Source organism: Hyaloscypha bicolor (genome assembly GCF_002865645.1).
Source record: "Hyaloscypha bicolor E unplaced genomic scaffold K444scaffold_183, whole genome shotgun sequence".
NCBI classification, from domain to species: Eukaryota; Fungi; Ascomycota; class Leotiomycetes; order Helotiales; family Hyaloscyphaceae; genus Hyaloscypha; species Hyaloscypha bicolor.
In genome coordinates, this window is record NW_020194685.1 from 1,746,750 (window position 1) to 1,761,321 (window position 14,572).

General features: G+C 41.1%; 4 protein-coding genes across 4 annotated transcripts; 3 read left to right on the plus strand and 1 right to left on the minus strand.

Annotated features, from left to right (window-relative positions):
* The first annotated feature begins 1,784 nt into the window (after nt 1-1,784).
* On the plus strand, nt 1,785-3,762 carry K444DRAFT_621818 (uncharacterized protein). Its single transcript, XM_024881980.1, has 2 exons — nt 1,785-3,173; nt 3,228-3,762. The coding sequence occupies exons 1-2, from the start codon at nt 2,194-2,196 to the stop codon at nt 3,697-3,699; spliced, it is 1,452 nt and encodes a 483-aa protein (XP_024727338.1). The 5' UTR covers nt 1,785-2,193; the 3' UTR covers nt 3,700-3,762.
* Nucleotides 3,763-4,309: 547 nt separating this feature from the next.
* Nucleotides 4,310-4,686, plus strand: K444DRAFT_491672 (uncharacterized protein; the record flags this gene model as incomplete). Its single annotated transcript, XM_024873210.1, has 3 exons — nt 4,310-4,387; nt 4,445-4,470; nt 4,515-4,686. Coding segments are annotated over 3 exons (276 nt in total), but the record flags the coding sequence as incomplete, so codon positions are not given.
* A 1,878-nt stretch (nt 4,687-6,564) lies between these two features.
* Nucleotides 6,565-9,454, minus strand: K444DRAFT_670160 (ankyrin; the record flags this gene model as incomplete). Its single annotated transcript, XM_024887592.1, has 4 exons — nt 6,565-8,228; nt 8,293-8,929; nt 9,080-9,229; nt 9,319-9,454. 4 exons carry the CDS (start codon nt 9,452-9,454, stop codon nt 6,584-6,586), a joined length of 2,568 nt encoding a protein of 855 aa, XP_024727340.1. The 3' UTR covers nt 6,565-6,583.
* A 3,167-nt stretch (nt 9,455-12,621) lies between these two features.
* K444DRAFT_621820 (uncharacterized protein) lies at nt 12,622-13,551 on the plus strand. The gene has a single exon (XM_024881981.1). It carries the CDS (start codon nt 12,762-12,764, stop codon nt 13,443-13,445), a length of 684 nt encoding a protein of 227 aa, XP_024727341.1. The 5' UTR covers nt 12,622-12,761; the 3' UTR covers nt 13,446-13,551.
* The last annotated feature ends 1,021 nt before the right edge of the window (nt 13,552-14,572 follow it).

A 14,572-nucleotide genomic window follows, 5' to 3' on the forward strand; every position in this document is an offset into this window, starting at 1 on the left:
ACATATTACTTGGCTTGCACGCACCATTCAGTTTGTGTGAAGGTTTGAACCTGAAGTCACGTGTACGCTAATATATATGCTCGCTCAGGGGCCAGATCGCTGCTCCCTGAACGACCTCTTCGTCAATATATGCCACGTTTACTGTCAAACTCATGGAACCGTGACATACTACTTGGTTTGCACGCACTACCTGTTTTATCACCACGTTAAACAGAGCGAATTCTTCAACATAAAGAGTGCTAAGAATTTTAAGGGATAAGCTTACCAAGTACAAAGGCACAGCTCTCGTATCGATTGCACATTTAGACTGCCTATACCCGTATTTTAAGTATACGTATATAGATACAATCGAACAATTATGAAGTCGCAATTGCCTTTGTCCTTCAAGCCTTCAGGCAAAAATTAACACTTGAAAATCAGCCGTATACGACTACGGGGATATACTTTGCTCTTAGATAACATATGCGCTAGATCGAGCATCTTGTAATACGAATCTAAACGAGATGGCTAATTCTAGGAGCATTAAAATACTAAAAGATATCTCTCAAAAGGGCATTATACCTAGAAGATTCAGAATACTAGAAGAATATTTCGGGGAGAGGAGAGAGCATAGAAGAATTCTTCGAGAAGACAGGCATATTTAGAAGCAATATTCGAGAAGCGTATATTATATAGGAGAAATCTTTTAAAAGAAAACTTCCGAGGATAACTGATTCCTAGAAGATTTCTTCTAAAAGCTACGGTATCCCCGAAAGTAAGTTATAGGACACCGTAGCACCTCGGAGAAGTTCCTTAGCAGCATATATCTTCTGGAAAAGTATCGCTTCCACTCCCATAACTAATCGTAAACCCAGCCATTACCTGGTATCCGTAGTACAAACTTAAAGTTCACGTTTTCCAGCTTTCAGGTACGAGACTACAAGATGCATAAAGAGTAAAAGAAGTTTACAAGCAAAAGATCTTGAAAAGGAGATTATGCGATTACGTGGTATAATCTGTAATACATGGTCCCGTAACAAAAGGTGCCTCATTTTTCGTAGGTGCCTTTTTGAATAGGCACCTACCAAATACTAGGTGACTATCTTTCTCTAGCTGCCTTTTTGAATAGGCACCTACCAAATATTAGGTGACTCTCTTTCTCTAGGTGCCTTTTTAAAAACGTACCTACTAAATACTGGGTGCGTCTCTTTTCCAAGGCACCTTCTCAAAAAGGTAGCCATTAAACCCAAGGTGCCTATGATTAATAATCAGGTGGAAAAGATGCGATTATACGCGAGAAAAACTAAACAAATAAATATTATAAGCTATCCGTCTTAGTCAAAAAAATATCAGAATTTGAAATATCACGTGGTGAGCATCTTCACTTGGAAGCTAGGGTAGTTCAGGCCATTCACGGAAATGTACGCAGGTATCACACGAAAGTCTAGCTACGAGAAGACGTAGCTTGAATGAGGCGGAGAGCACGTCAATATTAAAACATTGAGTTGGCACAATCTTACTTAAGATATTCTCGGAGCGGATCTCGTTCCAAAAATAGCTTATAGCTGCAGATTTACATTTATTTTAAGGATGGGATTTTGGAACATTCTTAAAAAAGACTGCTACAATACGACTGTAAAGTACATGCTTATATTAGAACGATTCACCTTTAAATGTGACCGAAATCCCTTGGTTGGCCAAGGATTTTCTGCAGATGAGTCATCCCCAATCAGACGTAGTTGAACGCCGCCGTCGCCTCACAAACATCTGCATCCACCATCCTTCATGTTGTCGCAGGTCGGATGGCTCGATTGAACTTACCGTGCCATCGAAACGAGGTTCTTCTACCTCAACATGTAAATCAGGTCTGTATAGTTTCTTTTCTTCAGCTTCCTTTACTTACTCCTTTAGGCCGTTGATGTTTTTCTTCGATGGTTAGAACGTGAGCAGAGCACCATTTCTCAATACTTGGACCACTCTCCTTCTATTCGCGATTCATTCCTGGCAGCGGTGCAACAGGTCGCCGGCCACGGGCTCTTGCTGACGCCAGTCGGAACACCTGCGGAGGAGCTAGATGATGAGCCTGCAGAACCCGCTTCTGAGGAGATTGTTGGCGGGACAGGGACCGTGAATCACGATGGCGGAAACCAAAGAGGTGATAACAGAACTCTTGCCATCTCAGATGGACTTTATTCAGGTACCGCGGACCGTCCTATGGGTGTCAAAACACAGTGGCCGGAGCCGGGGCTGCACAACCCAAAATCGAATGATACGTCTTGTCGCCTGACTGTACCTGTTGGTCCTATGGTTGTGGATGGCACTGTCAGCCTTCCTGCTGCTAACAATGTAGACTACTGTTTGCAAAGGCCCCTGGATGAGAGTATGGAAGGGGGTAATGGAAAGGATCAGTCCCAAACACTGGCGGTCGGTAATAGGAATGTCTCGGCGCTGGACGTCATCCCTTCCGACCTCAGTGAGCGCAATACAGAGAACCCCTCACCTGCTCTACGCCAAATGACTAACTTCTCTACTTGTACAGAACCCTCTCATATCTCGATTCGCACCAAACCAGAACAGACGAAGCGAAAACGTACAGCATACTGTGGGATCGGCGGCTCAGCATATCTGCCACCAGCTGGTAAGATGGAGGCGCTGTCTAAGCTCTCTCTCAAGGCTTCGGACAAGTTCCAGAGGATCGCAGGCCCCGAAATCCTCGCCACTTTATGGTACTACTTGCGTGCACAGAGATGTTCTCCTTCGGAGCAACGACGAGCCATGCCCCAAACCGCAGATCCCTCAGATACAAGTATAACAGGGCAGCTACTGAAGTACCAACTTCAATATAAGAACATGGGAACCTCGAATGAATACTTTGTTGAACTTTCTCGACGCTTATACTTTGCAAGAATAGCTGGACTATATGCCAAAGAGACGTCGGCTCGCAAACAAGCCCCGCCTCGAAGGAAAAGACGGAGAACAAGTGGAGGTGATCGTGTTAGTGCTACCAATACATCTGTGAACGATACCTTTGTCGACTTCCTTCTTCCGCAACTGCAGTTGAAAGGCAACACACGTAAAAATGCTAAAAGAAGGTTTGAGAACTGGAGACAGATAGGACGGGCGTGTGCAAAACTAGTTGAATCTTATGATGTAGGCATTCTGCTTCTATTGCCTCAAGATTTGTGGGATGAAAAGTGAGTTGCTGTTCGATCTTTTTGTCCTTGGTTATTGGCTAACTTTGATCCTAGCCTGCGAGAACTAACAGCATCCCAAGAAGATGCATTAATAGCATATTTGGATTCTTCCAAACCATGTTTGAAGACCGATATTAAGAATCTCTCGTCCTTTCTCTCGGCCCTAATCGATGGTCAATCCTTGCCGAAGCGGACGCTAATGCTCGAAGTGTTAACTGAAGCTCAGATCAGATCTGGAGAGCTGGAAATTCGACCGTTAAGAGAGCTACTTGAGTACTCTGACGATGTCAATTACGCCTCCTATCTGACAGACGAAGCTCTTTCCGAGCTTTCTCAAACCGAGAGTGATGCTTCACCACACCCCCTTGTGGACCTTGAACATCAAGCCAGCAATTATGTGAATTTGCCTAATCTTACTGCTAGCAATCACCATGATCCAAGCAATATGTCATACACGGATTATCTTTCATCTCCGATAGATTGGAAAGAGATGGATCGGTTTGGAGAAGACTTTTTTTATTCTTAGTACTTAGAATAGCATTGAATTACATTCCTGATTTTCCAAGCACTGCCAGCGCTCCGCTCGGAAGGGCCATTCGAGCACATGCAAAACGCTTCTTTTGAATCTCTGCATATGCATGTGCATAATTTCTTTCAACCCCTCAACTTAGTGCTATCACCTTGTCCAATCATTTTTTATCGTGGCCACCAATCCACAAGCACCTACGCCCGACGTTGGTAGTACCTAGAATTCTCAATACCGCAATCAAGATGCCCTGATTCGCCTGTAGGTGAAGAGTATCTCACGAACTACAGAGAATTGTCGCCCTCTGGGCTACGCAGCGGCCACGTATGATAACTTGATGCTACGTTGTCAGGGGTATTGAGGCAGTCATCGCCCTGCTCCTGTGGTGGTAGAGATGGAGACATGTGGACTCCGACGCGATGCGCTGCGTTCAGTAACTTGATACTGAGCCACCCCTCCATAAGATGCCAAAGCATTTACAACATAGGCACTGCTCTTGCTAATGGAAGACGCTTTGGATCTCTATCAAGCTATATGATCAGTAAACCCATGCTCTATTATTCTTCCTGCGCAGATCTCCACTACAGTCATGGCAGAGACCACCATGAATCTAGCATCTCCAGTGCAGCTGGACATCATCGATCGGCTGCGCGCGCTTGGAATATCAAATTTCGTTGCGCTGCCCCAAGTAAGAGAACGCATCTAGCATTTATTAGAAGTGGTGGCTAACACCGGGATCGAAAAGCTTGCTGTCGTAGGGGATCAATCAAGGTATACTTGCTTTGGCCCAAGAGCTTTTGTGCTGATAGTTATAGTGGCAAGAGCTCCGTCCTCGAAAGCTTTTCTGAGCTCCCTTTCCCTCGAGACAGCGGCTTATGCACAAGATTCGCAACACAGATCATCTTCCGGCGTGCTTCGACGAGCAGCGTCAAGGTCTCCATCATCCCAGGACCAGCCCGCAGCCGCCAAGAGGTAGAGAGACTTCGAGGCTATGTGAAGGACGGGCTTGTGACGTTGGATAGTCATGAGTTTCTGGAGGTAATCAAGGAGGTTTGCTGCCTGGCATTAAATTTGAAGGTGGACCACCTGAGCTAATAGCCATCGCCGTAGGTCTGCCAGCTCATGAAACCCGATTCGGTTAGATCTAATCGGGTTCACAAGCCACACCTTATTTGAGCCGCAACTCAACCTCCTCTCCACAGCTCAGGGCTAATATACTCTCAACTTCCACAGGGCGCAGAGCTTCGCAAGATAAATGCATCGATAGAGCTCAATTAACTTCGTATTCTTCTCATTTCTTTTTAGCTTATTCTACCGGTAAAGCGTGGTGTTTTGGGCCAGAATGCAGTTCAACTCCATTTGGGCGGGGGTGCCACCATCCGAATCGGGCTAGACTTATTCCGCAATACGAGAGCTGGAAGAGTCTATTACCAAAGGTCTAATATGTACCTATAGGTAGACTTTTATTAAATGAGATTGCTACCAATATCTATCTAAAATATAAATCTGCGACGGCAATCGATAGATACTCGAGCTCCCGCTTAAATGCACGGCCGAATTGCATAGAAAATCGCGAAAACTTATACTTTTAATACCTTTATAACTTTTATATTAATTAATAAAAAAAACTTACTTCTTGAAATATAATATATAAAAATAGTAAGAGCGATATAATATAATCCTAAAAATTATAATATCGTAAATATAAGTACTTTATTTTAAAGATTTATAAAAGATATAAATTTTTTCTTAAAAAAATATTTTTAAAAATTAATTTATATAAGAATAAAATATCTAAAAATATAACTTCAAATTTTTTCAGTTTTATATATTAATATATATAATTATTTATAAAAGATTTATATTTTACATATTATTAAGTAATTGAAATATTAATTTTTTTAATTTTTAAACAAGTATAAAAAGATTATTAATAATAATAGTTTTAAATAAAAGCTATTAATTAAACTTAAATAAAATAGCTTATATTACTTATATAAAGTTTAAAAAACTTAAAAATATTTTTATTTAATTTTTAATCTTTTATATATTAAAATATTATAGTTTTTTTTAATAATTTTTAAATTAAATAAATTAAATAATTATTTATTAAAATTTTTTAATAATATAAGTTTCTTACAAGGCAAGAACTATATTTAAAAGTTAATATTTATTTTATTTTTAATTAATATATAAGAATTTAAATAAATATAATTATTAATAAAAACTTAAATAATAAATTTAAATTATATATATAATAAGTATTTTTTATACTTTTAAGTTCTTGAACTCCTTTTATAATTATAGTAAGGAAATTTAATTAAAAGATTTCCTTTAAATTAAATTATTCTAAATTATATTAAAAAATAAATAATAAATCTTAAATTTTGAAAATTTTGAAACTTTAAAATTATATTTCTTCTTTTAAAAGGCATTTAAAGATTATATTTAAGCTATGAAATTTAATATAAATTATTTTAAAAATAATTATATAAAGATTTTATAAGATTTATAATTATTATAAAAGTTATTAATTCTTTTAATAAATTACTTATTTCTCAAAAAAATATAAATATTATTAATAAAATTATAAAATTATTATAAAATTAATATAAAGTACAAAAATAGAGTACCTAGTAATTCTATAATAGCTTACTTTCTATAAATATAATTTGTGGTTATTTTATAATTAAATATTTTAGTTTTCTGGTTAGGCGTGCATTTAAGCGGGCCGTGCATTTAAGCGGGCCGTGCATTTAAGCGGGAGCTCGAGTAACTCCAAAACGCGAACTCTGTTGGCCTCGCCATTACATGACTGAAGGTCCTTATGGTACTTGTAGGCATCCACTGTATCCTCTAGGCTACACCACCATCACATGTTTCCCTACAAGTTCTCCATGTCCGCCTCATGCTCCAGCAGCAGTTGTGCTATCGTTTCGTGCCCGTTACTGGCCGCCAAGTCCCGCGCTGTACGTCCAGCCTTATCCTCCACATTGATGTCCGCCTTGTGCTCCAGTAGTAGTTTAACAACCCCCTCATGCCCTAACTCTGCAGCACGTGACAATGGCGTTCTCTTCCATCTATTCATTTTTCTCTCTGCATTTTCTTCCGCTGCCCTGCTCGCCTCTGCTTCCTTTGTCAATTGTTTCCTCATCTTCCAAGTTTCTCCTTGTGACAGTGCTTCGGTTGCTGCTATTTGGCTTGCAATTGCCACGTTCTTTGCCCTGTTCCATTTTTCCCTTGCCCTTTTCTCCGCCTTTAGTGCAACTGCGTTCCATTCAATGGGTACGTAACAGTAGTTCATTTTGGCGCCCTTCGTGAGCAGAAGCTTGGTGACCGCCTCAGATCCGTTTCTAATTGCCCTAGCCAATGGTGTGCCGTCACCAGATTCTTTTATCTCGATATCGGCTCTTTCCTGGGGTAGCAGTGCCGTCGTTCCTTTCCCATTCCCGTCATCGACACTCTCCCTCCTCTCAAGAAGCATCCACATCACTGCCTCGAGATCTCCATGGCTTACTTTCTCCCCATCTGCTCTCGGGTCACCTTTATCAGTCCACCATGACTTACGGGCAGAGCGATATTCTGTCCATCCAAGCAAAATCTGTATCATTTCTTGATAGTTCTCTGATGCAGCTTCATGCAAAACAGAATGGTCTCCAGAAACAAGGGGAGCTCCGTGCAATAAGAGCAACTCAACAATCTTTGCGTAACCTTTATACGCCGCAGCTTTCAGGGTGCCGTTGTATGGCTCTGCATCTATCTTGTCGATCACTGACTTTGTCGACTGCGCCCATTCCGAAAGGGATATTTCCGGAGACTTCGGAGTTGTTATTACCTCTGCCGCATCGGGGGAGTCTCCGGGCGAGCTAATTGTTACCCCATTTGCTGCATCAACAAGCTCTTTCGATGAGCGGATTGCTGTGACTTCATTCCGCACCATTAGCGCATGCCGGTACCAATTGTTGGCCGCATACTCGATGAGTGGACGAGTTATTGGACAATAACGACAGTTGTTGTCAGTTGACCCGTGACTTGAGTTGTCTATATCATATCGCTCCAGGAAAGTAAGGCAGCATTGGGCGATAGAGATATGTGCATCGATGCTTTGGACGTAATACTCCTCGTCATGACTCTTCTCCAAGAGAAGATATTCCTTTACTGTGTAGTGAGAAAATTCCACGGTCTTGTCATGCTCGCGGATTCTAATAAGACTTGAAAAGGTATCCATCAAGTATTCTTGGATCCTGGATGTCTCAACGGATTCGGTAGGACCGTGCGCGTCCAGTGTGACCACCTCATAAAGCTTTTCAAGACGTAGCGAACGTTTCGAGAACGCCAGCCATTTAAGCATATCAATTACGCTCTTCTTCTCGCCTTGCGGTATTCTCTCTAATATTCGCCGATATGCATCCACGTACGCTTTAGGGAGATTTTTCAAGGTGGCCATAACTACATCTTTTTGCTTAAATGGCGGTATTGCCTTTAACGCGGTGCAGAGCTCATCAATGTAGCATTTCACCAACTGAAACCTAGAAAGAGAATTAGAAAGGTGTCAAAACTTATTGAAGTATTCGGGATGTGGTCCTAACGTACATCCCCTTTGCCTTCTCCTTAAGGGACGAAACAATGTAGGCTTTCAGTTCAGTATCCAATCTACGCAAATTGCGTATTTCTTCAATTCTCGACTCGATCACAGTTTTGATATCACCAGCAACATAATTATGAACCTCGAAATCGCGGCGGTAGCCGCCGAGCGCAATTGCATTTTTCAATTGGTCGTTGATTGCGGGCTTGTCGTCACGACTGGAGACCAAAAGGTGTAAGTTGGGAATTTCGAGGGCAATTAGCTTTGAAAGGTAGTCTGATAGTTCTGATACCACTTCTCCTTGCGGAGAAGTATAACATTCATCCAGTGCATCAATAATTATATATGTTTGAGCCGAAAGCGGAAGGACGGACCGAAATGTGCCATACAACTCAGATTCTGAGGGGGTTGTGGCCGTGTAGTCGTAATACAGATTTCGGACATCCTCAGGCAGGTCGAGGGTATTCGAGCAGAGATCCCCAATAAGGGATCGTAGAAGGCTCGATATGTCCCGCTTCTCGGAACGCTTCGAGTCGAAGTAATAGTACGCAAGAATGGGATGGTCCTTGTTAGGCTTGTCCTTGTTGGGCTTGTCCTTGTTGGGCTTGTCCTTGTTGGGCTCGTCCTTGTTCGGATTAAAATAGTCTTTCAAGTGTTTAACAACGATGGAGCTGATTAATTAAATTGTTATTGGATACTCATTGCTCTGCCTTGAGGAATAATTATTATGTTCGTACCTGAGTATCGTCTTCCCACATCCAGGAATTCCGTGCAGCCAAATCAAACTGCTCTTACCCTCCATCCATAATTTAAAAGGAAGGGAGCCCAAAAACCAATCCCCAGTTGTTTCGATATGCTCTGTTACCGCTGCGTTCAGGTTCTTAGAGGGATCTGTCGTCACTAGCCATTTCAGGATCGTCTCACGTTGGACGGCGGGGTCTAGATCTAGGAATTCTCCAATATCAGCGCCCATCTTTGTATTTGGAGTTCTATATGGTAAATTCAATCTAACCCCGTTGAATTTCATTCATTACCTTCGGTGTAGAATTTGATATCATGGCCTTGGTGGAGGGATGCGTGGTCCTTGACAGTTGTATTTTCCCACGTGCCTCCAAAATAAATACCCTTGCCCTGAAGCACAGCAGTTCTCAACAACTCTCTGAGATCCATAACTACTATAAGGTTAGGTGAGCTTTATTGATGCTGTAGCCTGTGATCTTTGTATGATGCAGACTTTACACCATGAGGGAAGAGATTGATTTCATGCAAACTCCTCGGAGGTAATAGTTCAGTCGCCTCATCACATTCGGGGTACTCGTTCGGCCGGGCTCACCTGGTTCTCGCTTAGCACGCTTACCAGGTGAGGGAGGGCAATACGCAAAAACCAGCAATACGCAAATCACCGCAAAATTTTGTATGGGGAAATTTGACACCCCCGTAACTACGGATTTTTGGCTCTAAATTTTAGAGGGGAGAAGTTTTAGTATTAAGAAACTATTTCTACTTCTTAACGAGTTATTAATTACGTACGGTTGCTTCCAAAATCATGCGCGAATAATTGATTTTTGGTGGGGTTTTACATTTGTGTATTGCTGGTTTTTGCGTATTGCCCTCCCTCACCTGGTAAGCGTGCTAAGCGAGAACCAGGTGAGCCCGGCCGAACGAGTAGAAGAGACGAATGGAATTGACCTTGTGATCTCTGCCTTGCAGCGCTACCAATGGCTGTTTGCCAGCATTGTATTAACATCCACGTGCCCTTTTGCGACGCCATTATTGGCCACGCATCTGAACGCCCTGCGGCAGACCAGACGACGTCGAGATTGCCACGTAAGCAATGTCTTCATACCACCAGGGGTTGACAAATATCGTGCACCATTTTAACCGAGAACACCAAAATCACACCAAAAGTCAGCAACTTCAGAATTATGACAAAGCTTTATTCTCTTATAGAATCCCGTAAAAATTGGAGCCTGTTTAGAATATCTAGTTGGATATTGTATTGTTTAAAGGAAATCATAATCTAAATGTTAATTATAATCTTAATTGTATAATTATTCGTAGCTTAATTTACCCATATAAAATTTGGTAGGGTTTTTAAGGAGCAAATAGAGCATAAAGAATTATATAAAATAAAAATACAGCGAGAAATTTAGTTATTCCAAAGTCCAAAAGGTCTAAATCATTATTGCATTCTCTAGTTTAAAGGGAACTTATTTGAGGTTATAAATTTTGTATAATCTTAAAAGCATTAACTTTTGGTGCGATTTTGGTGTTCTCGGCTAGAGTGGTGCACGATATTTGTCAACCCCTGGTGTACAGTCGGTCCGATCCAAAAGCGACAAAAAAAAATAAAAACCACCACAATACTAATTGATATAAATCGTATTAATTAAAACTATACTATATACTATAGGAATTAATTCTATGTTCTCAAAATTATAATATCTTTATTATTAAGGAAGTTATAATGCACGTGATTAAGCGAGCAAATATATTGGCGTTTTGTATGGCCGTTTTTTTACTTTGGTTATCACGTGACTGCCCCCTAAGTTGACCGCTCTTCTATAATTATATTAATACCTCAATAACCACAAACCCAATCAAGTGCCCCTTTTGCATACTTCTAATGGCTACCTCTATGAGGCTTCAGAAACGCAAGCAAGCTGATTCGACTCTTGATTCAATTATAGTTCTCACTATAGCTAAAGAAGCTGTAATCCAAGCATCTATTAACGAACGGCATGGGAAACCCTCTAATATAGAGGATGATTCTGATAAATCAGATATTAAACAAAGCAACGAAGCAGAGCTTGAAGATTCGACTCTCTTTTGGGCTCAGCGAAAGCTTATTATTAGTGGTAATGAGACGATTATTTTAGAGAAGCCTATATTCGCATAGCGAGAGCAAAGACTTATAGAACAGACTAGTAAGTTTCTTATTTTATTTTCTTATTTTTATATTATAATATAAGTATACTAATATTATTTCTAGCTTCTAGAGGCTCCTATATCTCTAAAATAATAAAGGAATTAGTAAAGCTATTGAGAACTTAATAAAGACATATATATAATTAGAGGGCAAAAGATACTCAAGTTATAGAGTAATCTAGTAGGCTTAAGACCCCTATAATTATACTACCCCTTAAATAAAAGAAGCTATAATTCGATATTGTCAGGAGGCCAATTAATATCCCTAGGGATGTGTAATTAAGGGAAGAGCAAAGGCTTGAAAATAAAGACAATGGAACTAACGAGCTACTTTTGGATGCCCTTATTAGAAACGCTTGCGGAGATGACGAAGCTCTAGATATACGAATGACTTATTAAGAAATCCTTAATAATGTGGATATTAAGCTAGCTTAAACCAAAGAGCTATATACTTTACGTATAATTACTGACTTATACTTACTCCGGTAATATACCTAACAGCTTCTAAAGCTAGGGCAATATCGACTTGGAAGGGTTAATGTATTACTCTTAGTAGCTTCTAGTAATTATTGCTTTAATAATGGAAAGATACTAGCTCGGCGAATTAGGGGGCTATTTAATTACTATTAATAGTGGCATGGTATTTTACAGGAAACTAGGGGTAGTAAAAGAGCTAGTGCCTCCTATCTAGATAACGAGGATATTTTTTTAGCTTGCCGTACTTGGTTGATTAATTAAGAGCTTGGAACGATATCTAAAAAGGTAATGAACGAATGGGATAATATGTAAAAGTAAGGGAAAGAAGATAGCTAAGTAATAAGTAAGGTTTATGGATTTAGTTCGGCCAAAAGTTAGCTTGAAACCTATATAATTAGGGCCCTACTATATATATAATATGTATAATACCAGAAAAAGCTATATTTAGTATTTAGGAAGGTTTACTTAAGCTTATAGGGCTTAATTATTATTATTATATTAATAATAAGGCTGGTGAGATGCCGCGATCTCCCCCTGAAGTCGGGGATCACGTGACCTTAGCGAGCAAATATATTGGCGTTTTGTATGAGGAAAAATCAAAAAAAAGTAAAAAGGGTCCGTGCACTTTGAACCTCGATTATTAATGAACCACAAATTATATTAAAAATCTGATTAATAGGTATCTTTCGCCTGGTTCTACTCTATAATCGCATCACTTAGTATTAATTAATTGTGGTTGTGGTTAAAAAGTTATTATGGGCGTAAAAGAGCGACCGTTTTGTCGCTTTTGGATCAGACCGACTGTACCTTTATATCTCTGTGTCCCCATTAGCAAGCGGCTACTCACCACTCACCACTACGCTGCGCAAAGTTTCACGAAGCTCCTCTGTCCTCTATCGCAATGACTTCTTCCAAAACAAACACCGACCTTGCAGAAATCGAGCACGAGTATTCCAAATGCCATAGCTGGATTCAAGGAATTGCTTTCGGCGCAGCCTTTAAGGCAGAGTTTGGAGAAAATTGCTGCAAGCTGGATGCAGTTGCAATTCACCTAAGCCGCTGGGGGACAGCAATGGGCTTCACTAAGAGTTCGTCGTCTGCACCATCGACCGAGGATTGCTCGGAAGAAACCATTCAAAGGGCCAAAGAGTGCCTGTCCGCGATCAATACAGCTTTCTCCCAAGCATTCGACGATGGGTCAGTTTTTCTGGAGACGGCAGGACGAGAACAAACCAACATTTTGGACTCCCAGATACAAATTGGAGAGTCTTCCGACGGCTGGAACACATTACATAAAGCTTTGCAACAGATCTACCAAACGCGCACACCAAGAAACAACACAGTACCCAAACCCAATGTCATTCGCCTATACGAACAGGATACTTTCGTTGGGCTTGTACAAATTGTATCCGCCCAGATCCGACGATTGAATAAGGTCTTCCCTTCACTCAAGGCCGAGCAGACTACGCTTTCCTCTGATGAAGTTATCGCTATCAAAGGTAGCGGACCTATTGTCATCCTATGGCTCAAGGGTATCGTCAAAAGCAACGACGAGTTCCTTCATGAAGCTCTAGAAAAAGAAACCTCTAACAAGAGAAATTTCTTTGACGGGACAGACTTGAAGGGGAAGTCCAAGATGCATGTTGGGCACAAAATTGCGCCGGGGGCAATGGGAAGTGAGGGGCCGACAACTTGGACGAATACTACCGGAAGTGAAGAGGCGGAGGGGCACGTTGGGAATAGTTACGGGTACTAAGTGATGGTCTCCTTTTTGAATTGCTGAGAATGAGACGATGTTTTTGAACACAATACTATATATGCTACGGCTTAAGTTTGAAATGGGTCCTGGATTACAGGGCCCCTATTTTCTTCTCTCCTTCTCCCTTTACTTCAAAATGCCAAAATGTCCTTGATCCTCCGTATCCATCCGCTGTGTTGCTTCCCTCCTATGGCACTTATCGTCTAGGTCGAGCTGAAGTGAAGTATCCTCTATTTTCCAACGTGAATCCACCGTAGTATCGCAGGAATATATATCCGTATCGTTCGAAAATTCGTAGAAAGCTTCGCGTCATCCTTGATATATACTCGAAGTGTTGTGGTACTAAAATCCAAGCTTCTAAGCTGTACGAATCCGTTTACCCTCTGACACCCTCCTTGAGTCCGCCCTAGTATGTTCGAAACCCACCAAGGTAGGGAATCAACCGGCACTCCTTCTGCCTTCCTTGGCTATCCGCTTTGTCCACTTCTTGCACCGTATCGGTGGGTGGTTATTGCGACCGTGAAATCTCTTCTTTTCAGGCCATCCGAACCCTCCGAATCAAATGGCGATCCATCACCTCGATCGTAACATGCATCAGAAACACCTCCGCTAACTCAATCTTGGCTCTGCAGATACTCCAGATGAATCGTAGGGGACATCAAGTACAGGTGCTGAGTCTTCGTCCCCGGAATACCTATCAATGGTTGCTGGTCAGGGCGGGTTTTCATAATTAAATTTTCACCAGATGTATCGCTTATATAAGTTATTTTCATTTCGGCGTGTATTTGGGACCTTAAAAAAACAGTTTATCAAGTCTCTACTTTGATAACATCATCTTCTACCACGCTTCAATATTTATCTATGATAGCCTCTTCTTTGATCTCGCCTCTCCTCTCCTCTCCTCTCCTCCTTCCTACTTTCCCTCGAATAGAAGACTCGAAAGAGTGAGATCAAGATAGTCGACGTAGCCGACGAGGTCGAGATCTCACGAGCAAGTCCTAAAGCCCTTATAGATATAATCATAATAAAGTATATGAAGCCACTACAGTCCTTGATCACAAATCTCTATCTAGTTTTGGGTTCAGGACGCCTCCAATATGGCCTTGGGATGCACACACGTGTAG